The sequence below is a fragment of the Aplidium turbinatum genome, chromosome 16 (genome assembly GCF_918807975.1).
Source record: "Aplidium turbinatum chromosome 16, kaAplTurb1.1, whole genome shotgun sequence".
Classification (NCBI taxonomy): domain Eukaryota; kingdom Metazoa; phylum Chordata; class Ascidiacea; order Aplousobranchia; family Polyclinidae; genus Aplidium; species Aplidium turbinatum.
The window spans coordinates 4,626,364-4,634,546 of record NC_137487.1 but is presented as its reverse complement, the minus strand read 5'-3'; the positions used below and the strand labels follow the sequence as shown (position 1 = coordinate 4,634,546).

At 37.1% G+C, this 8,183-nt stretch overlaps 1 protein-coding gene across 1 annotated transcript; it reads right to left on the bottom strand.

The window, feature by feature from the left end:
- Window positions 1-548: 548 nt before the first annotated feature.
- LOC145785544 (small integral membrane protein 14-like) lies at window positions 549-6,554 on the bottom strand. The gene is made up of 3 exons (XM_082597204.1): window positions 6,378-6,554; window positions 5,832-5,965; window positions 549-5,034 (listed from the first exon to the last, which is right to left on the bottom strand). Exons 1-3 carry the CDS (start codon window positions 6,499-6,501, stop codon window positions 4,984-4,986), a joined length of 309 nt encoding a protein of 102 aa, XP_082453330.1. The 5' UTR covers window positions 6,502-6,554; the 3' UTR covers window positions 549-4,983.
- Window positions 6,555-8,183: the final 1,629 nt, after the last annotated feature.

Here is an 8,183-nt window from a genome sequence, read left to right as displayed (position 1 = left end):
CTCGTAGCTCACTCTACAAACCCGATTTTACAAACGAAGGATACGAAAGCTGCAGAGCTTTAACTTTCGTATACAATCGAGCAACGCCCTTCCAAAACGATGTTCTAACGTCACTTCAACTTTACACGATCGTCGTCGTCGTGTGAGCCACTGGGCAGAGAGTTTATCTTTTTACCACTCCAGATTCACGATGTTCCCGGAATACACTGGAAGGCTGCTAGAGCAGCCAGTCTTCGGTTAATCATCCAAGACGCGCAGACATTTCACTGTGAGGTCGGAATTTCTGATGACCAGGCTATGCAAAACGGCCATGATTGAGCTTCAAAGAGACTGTCTTTGTGTGAAGACAAAACAATTTGTTTCTCGACTGACGAGAAACACATGTTTTTGGGTAAAGTCTTGATGGTTAGTGTGGAGGCTACACCCGTACACCGGCATGGTTAGCGAAACACAATGCTCGCTGTTCTATACTGAGTGCTCAGGTGGTGCTGACGCCAAGAAGATCACTCCTTCTCAACTGACAAAACAATATATTAAACGATTTAATGCAAATTTTTGTTTCTTGTATTTCTAATGATTATAAAGTATTTTGTACAACGCCATATGGTCCAACATTTCCGTAAAATTACGACAAAAAAAATGCTTGACAGAAATCGTTGAGAACAGTAATGCAATATTTCCAGCCAGTTTCTACCCATGTGCGCATCCTTGCATGTTTATGATCATTAAGCTAACAAAATTGGTCTTTTCACATTCATTGAACATCTGCAGACGTTGAATCAATGTAAAACGACCAATGTTCATCCAACAGTCGCAAACTGCTTGTCTTCTTGGGCGGCTAGCCGACAATTTTCATCTATCTAACATTGTCATGGAATTCAATTTCAATATTCACCATTAAAGCAAAAAATCATTCAATAGAACATACAAGCCGCAACAAACGACCCAACTTGTAAATCAGTCCATACATTAAATCGACGTCTGCGGATGTTCAATTAATGCAAAATAGACTGATTTGCTAACCTCGTGTAATCAGGCCGCAAATTATTTTTTGTATTGTTTTAAAGTCAGCAGACGTTGAATGAATGTATCACGAGGTTGATATAAGAGCTGAGAAAGATGCTCATCTACCCGACAAATCCAATTTCAACGCCCACTTCACATTCGATGACGTTTCAAACGCGACATACATGGATCGAACGCTTGGAAAAAAGTGTGGATTTTTCTTAAAAAAGTCAAGTTTACACAGAAAAAAAGCGTGAAGCTGTGTATTGGTTAAAGCGATGAACTCGTAGGAGCTTCTCGCATAGGAAGAAACTATACGACTAGTCAGAGCATGCTGTTATAACAGATGGCACGACAAAAGTAAAGAATGACAAACTGAAATGCTTTAAAGCAAAAAGCGTTTTTGATATTGCACTGGCCCAGCAAAATCAGTCCTTTTCGCATTGATGTAAAAAGGATGGATTTAGCTAGTTGACCTGACGTCAAAAGTGAGATGAACATTTAATTTAACAAGTCTTCATAGAACAATACGTAATACACTAAAAGCAAAGTAAAACACAAAGATTGAACACAAAGTAATAGCCATTTAAACAGTTAACAATCCCAGTTGATACCAGTCACAACTTATGCTGCCAAAAAAGTATGCGCGTGTTACAACTGTTACATTGCATTTCTTATGATTACTTTATCATTACAAACCAATCATAAGAAATATAATCTTCCTTTACCTAGTGATTCAACGTCTGCGGACGTTGAATCAATGCAAAAAGAAACATTTTTCTTGCCCCGATTATCTTCTCAATTCCACCTAGCAACATCGTTTTTATACATTGATACAAGTTTGCAGACGATGGTTAGATGATACAAACCAACCATAAGCTTGGAGAGCAAGATGAGCATGGCTTGCAGCTCAAGAACAAAATTCACAAGCCACAACATTAAACATGGAAGAACACAAACCAATTAGTTGTAACAAAGACATAGGAGTTGAATGTAATGCACTGAATGAGTTTAGAAAGAAATTATGTAGCTTGGCTGATACTGTACAAAGAAACTAGGATTCAATGAAAAATGGAGGCAAAGTGGTGATTGCATCAAAGACAAAAAGTCATGCTGGAATCATTTGCGTTGTATTTTATAAAATTACGAGTCAGTTTAGAAACTATGAGAAGAAAATGCACCTCAAACTTCACAAATGGATGAAAGCGTTTGAATTTTCCGGGAAGATTGAGGTGCCATACTTCTCAAACTCAACGAAAAGATGCCAACTACAACACATTTTAATCAGTTGGTCCGCCAGAGAAACAACTTGGTTCACTCGCAACAATGGGTTGTGACTACGAAAACTCTACGACTTCTATATAGCTTGGTCTGGTGCATGGCTAATGTATAATACGTCAGCACTCAGCAGACGACGGTAGAAAAAACTAACAACTGAAAACAGCTGTTTCAGGTTAGTGTGCCTTGTCTGTGTTATGCCAAGTCTGATCTTGTGAGGTGAACCATCATTTATTATAATCTAGCAAACAAAGCGATGCAGTAAAAAGATGAGTTGTACGTGGCCACTGGCCACCAGCACGAGACAACGCTTCCATCTTCATGCCGGATAACCGTCACTGTGTGTGGAATGTGAGCGTTGGAACTAACATCGGGAAGGGATTGCATCTTTGCGAATGATTTGCAGAGTAAAAAACTTATAAATTCAATTCAAAACCACAGCAAAAGTCCCTATTATTGAAAAATGAAATCACTGTAACTCAAGTGACAAGAGAAATAAAGTAACAAAACAACAACTCAATGTTGAAAACATCCAACCAGCCAGTAAGACTAGTCGTTATTGCAATAATTCAACTGAAACTTGCTAGTTGGGAAAAGTCAAACTTGATATTGTCGTTGAGGTCAACTCTTTGAGATGTTCAATCTAATACTGAAAAGATTATATCGCCTAAAGAAAGTTACAGTTAATCTGAGTCGTACAACTGGTTGGTAAGTTAGCTTTAATAAAAAATTCAGTGGAAAACATGGGGAAACAATTACAGAACATTGATAAGCGCTAATGAAAAGGCTGTGACGAAAGAAAAAGATACGAACAAAAGAATGTGAATGAAATTTTACTCAGTATGATCAAACAAGTCATTGAAAACCTCAGGGTTGCAATACTGTATCTTGACAGCAAAATCCGTCATTCAACGTCTGTAAACGTTAAATCAATGAAAAAAAGACGGATTTTTCTATCTGGACATGTGATGTCATGAAAGTACCCTGAGGCCAAGTGACTACAAAACCAATCCAAATCAAACTATGCAGCCAACCTGTGACCTGCACGATAGGCAATTACTGATCACCAAAATACGACACCCTACATTACTATTTTAGAGATAAATTATTCAACCAACTCACCGCTTATACTCAGCTTTTATTCTTTATTATTAATAGTAACCATGATCTATTCGACTTGAAATCAGAAAACAGGCAAAATTTCAACTGACGCTATAAAAATTTATAGTACGGTAACTATACCAATTATGTAATGTGTGAGAAGGTACTTTGATAATTTCTGAATTCAGTAGCGTACTGGCACTACTTCGTTCAGTGGCATCCGGCTTCAATATTGATATCCGGTTTACGTGGGTTGGTGAAAAACACCACATGTAACCAGGGTGTAATACACGGCGGCCGAGAGAAAGGAACTGGCCACTCTGCTCTCCTTAGGCGAGTGGCAAAGGCTTTGAAGAATGAGAAGTTGAGAACCTTATCTTCTCATCAACCAACGATCAGTGTTGTAATATGGGACCATCTTTGCCTTCTTCATCCATAATTTTCAGCAATCAAGATGCTGTTGTGTTTCGTTTTTATGTTTTCAAACAGTGTACACTGTACACGTTTACAAATTTACATACACATGAAACATGTCCTGGAGTGTCCAAACCTTACCACAAAGTATATATTTAAAGAACCTTAACGCTAATGCAGCAGCAAGCCAAAAGGACAAACTATCCGTTGGGTAACATACAAACAAAAGAAAATAACATTGCGAAGTATCCACACAAACATATAGTTTACAAAGACAGCTTCATCTTTAAGGCAAAATGATTGTAATGCTTGGTCCATCTAAGTAGAAAATATACAGGCCAAAATGTAAAAACTCACGCTAGTAAACGTTTCAAAAACAAACCTGTTTCCATCATCAGTGCCACAAATAAAATTCAATTTTAGCAGTTGCTGTGACAACAGTTTATTTTTCGAAACACATGCAAACACGAGTTTTCTTAAATCAGCTTTTTGAGCTCTGCATTTTTTCTAAGATTATCCAAGCTTGTTTCATTTTTTTGCAAGAACTGGTTAGAATGTGGTTTTGTAGTGCTCAATAATAATGCAAATTAATTACAGCAGTTTCCAATACAAAAAGATTACATTCAAGCCAAATTGGTCCCGGTGAGCAAATCAGTTATTTTTTACGTTGATTCAAACTCTGAAAACGTTGAACCAATATAAAAAAGAACAGATTTCACGATTGGGTAACTACTGGTAAATCGCACATGACAGTTTGGCATATAAACATAACTTCATTACTCATTAGTCACTACTGGAAATGGAGAATGAAATGATTCCTGGGGTTAGACTAAATGCCACCACACCTTCAAATATACGCACACCAAACCTTAAAGTGAAAGCAGATTGTTTAAGTCGATTTCAGAAGGCAAATAAGTTATTTCCAATGTTTAATAAATATTTTTTAAGGTAAAATTGATTAAGCAAATAACATGTTTAGCTGGCTGACATCTGAAACAGGGGGACGAGATGCTAGAAAACATCTCAGCTAGTAAAATCAGTCAACTTTTACATTGATTTAAAATCTACATATAATGTGAAGAGAGACTGAATTCTGGCTGAGATTGTGCATATTTGAGTGAAAATGATAATTTATCAGTATGTTTGTGTGGGTGATAAAGAGTCCAGAAAAAAGAAGGGGTTACTTTACTGAATGGGGGGCACATCTGGGGGTCTGTTAGAACCATCTCGATCGTTCTGAAATAAAAATTATGAATAAACTACTTTAAAAATTCTTATTTTGTTTATTCAATTTGACTTGACAAAAAATCATGTGCTGTTAATGGTCCAAGGCTTCAAGCATTGTTGTGGGTTTGACACCTGTCAAAAAACTGATTGTGATAATCTTCCCCAGACGAAGAGAGCCTCTTTGAGAGCTTGTCTTGATCCTGGCAGTTGTACATACAGTACTTGTAGAGGCTTTGAACCAATAAAGCAGGCCCGATTACCCTTATTGAGAGTCATGAGAGAGTCATGTTACTGCTTATTCTAGTGTAGTCAGTAAATTCTTCCATCCACTAGGTTCCACTTAATGAAGAACAGTCAATAAACACGTTGCTCAAGCGCACACCCGAACAGTTGAACCAACACTGCTTGATCTTTTTTGTTTCTTTGTGCACAAGTTAGGCATTTTACCAATTGAGCAAAATCAAGATTTTCAATCAAGCAATCATTACACACGTCAACCAAAAATGGTAGTGTTTTCAATTTTCATCATCATCGAGTTTTGTCTTTTAACGTGCGTCGTGCAGGATCTGTGAGGAAGTTTTACACTCGTAGCCCCACTTCACATGACTATTGACTAGCTAGCTGCACGCATGGCAGATTTGCAAACTGCACAAAATAATTATTATTGTGAAATAACGGTAGTTGCATGTCTGTTTGGCAACAATTCAATACCGATTGACATTATGATAAAGAATTCTAAATACTACCGGGAGTAGGCTACTTGTGAATAAACAAAAAACAACATTTAAATCAGTGTAGAAACTCACATTAGCACTTTTATGGGGACCAATCGATTTCCTCATACTGGCAGGCCGACTGAAGAACAGAGCAACAAGAAGAAACATCCACAAAACAACAATAAAGAACATTCCCGTGTCTTGCTGGGGTGGTCCAGCTGGTGCTGTATTACAAGTTATAAAGAATGGTATGAAAGAAACAGGGTTGTCACTTGCCAAAAACGTTTCTATACAACAATTAGAGATAGAATTTGTCTTTGTTGTCATATTGCTTATAACCAGGCCAGTCTGACAGCTAAAACAAAAGCCTTTATCTACTATCAGTTTATGCCAAACCCGGCTGCCCCACAGCCCACACATCATCAATTATTGTGAGTCTTACTGGCATAGAAACTACACTGATGTGGTTAGTAATAGCAGAAATTATTTTATTACTGATATATACTTTAATTAATTTCATTATTTAATTACTTTGAATAAAATCTACTGTTTCATACAGAGTACTGAGCTTGAGCACTTATAAGTGAGCTCATTTCTCAACAGTTATATATAGCATTTGTACGGTGAAAAACTTACGTTCGGTTAAACATTCTGTGTCAGTGCAATAGTCCTGAGTAGTTCGCAACAACGATAACAGCCTTCGCATAGCCCACTGAGTACTACAGATGCATTCACATGGATCAAAATTGCCATCAGCCATTGTGTTGTATCTTACAAAGCAACAGACAAACACGTCAGTAGTTCTATGCACAAAACAACCTAAAAGTTATCAAAACAACGTTAACAATATAAAATGTGTTTGGCTGATTGAAATTCTTACTTACAGCCTACTATAAGTAAACTAAGCCTTTTTGTAGGAATGGAGTCTTTTAGGCAATATGATACTTACAGAAACAATCAAAACTATTAATACTACAAAAAGTGCTCAATGCCAAGCAAAAAGCAAAGCAGAGCAAATTAAATCAATAATAAGGACCTTCTGATGATCCTCCTTTGGGTGAAACAAGCTGTCAAGGGTTTAGATCAGTGGTTCCCAACCGGGGTGCCGCGGCACCCTGGGGTGCCAATTGCAATTCTCAAGGGTGCCGCGAGATATTGAGATATTGCAATACTGCGGCCCATTCTTTCTTTTAACTTTAACTCGTTAAGTGCAGAATTTATTTTTTTCTAACCGAGTTTCAGTGCGTATTAAGTTTTGCGTCTCCCAGTTATTCCCGGCTCCTTTCTGGGGAGTCACTTAGTGGGGAAGTCGCTGGCGGCAAGTAGATAATCTGCGGTATGCCTTTGTTTTCTCGTCCAGAAAAAACAGCATGAAAGAGATTTTGACTAGTTGCTGTTCTTTCCATAAAAACGTTTGAAACGCATCATTATTGCCAGGTTTCATGATTTTATTTTGCGTTTCACGGCACACAATTGGGTCTCCAAATTAGCGTATTTAGTAGATATCTTCGACCATTTAAATAACGTGAATGGCAAACATGAAACTCTCTTAACTTCAACCGATAAAATAAAAGCACTGAGAGAAAAACTGCAAATGTGGTCCTTAAAAGTGGAGAACGGAAACTTTGACATGCTTTCACATTTCTTTGAAATGAAGAATAAAGAAATTGTCTCATTAATTACTCAGCACCTAAAATCATTGGAAGAATATTTTCCCAGCTTGTTCACGGAAAATTACGCATGGTGGGTAAGAAATCCATTTTTAATGGACTTTGATATTGTTTTGAATCTTAAAGAAGGAGAAGAATAAATTGACATTCGTAGCGATGGAAATTTTAAGCTTATGCACAAGCCGATGCCTCTTGACGAGTTCTGGATAAAAATTCAAAATGAATATTCTTGCGCTGGAAAGAAAGCTATTGTGCTTTTGCTGCAGTTTTCCACGTCATACCTATGTGAAAGTGGATTTTCCGTATTATCGAATATAAAACTAAACAACGAGAACGACTGCTTAAAGTCGAGGAAGAAATGCGGGTGGCTTTATCGAATATGCCCCCAGATATTAAGGGACTTTGTGCAAAAAGTCATGCCCAAATTTCACACTGACTTTTGAATAAATACATTTATTTACACGCGTTATACTGTACAACTCATTCTGTGTTATTTCATACAGTTATTTTTAATACAGAAACCTCATAAAATTGATCCAGTTTAGCCAGGGTGCCGCAAATTATTTGTCTCTTTGATTGGGTGCCGCAAGGTCAAAAAGGTTGGGAACCACTGGTTTAGATAGTAATAACTATATTTGATTTTATACTTAAATCAAATATAGTTATTACTATCTGAAGCCTTTACAAATTGTTTCACCTAACGGATCATCAGAAGGTCTTATTCAAATAGAATCTTTTTGTAGTATTAATAGTTTTCATTGTTTTGATTTTA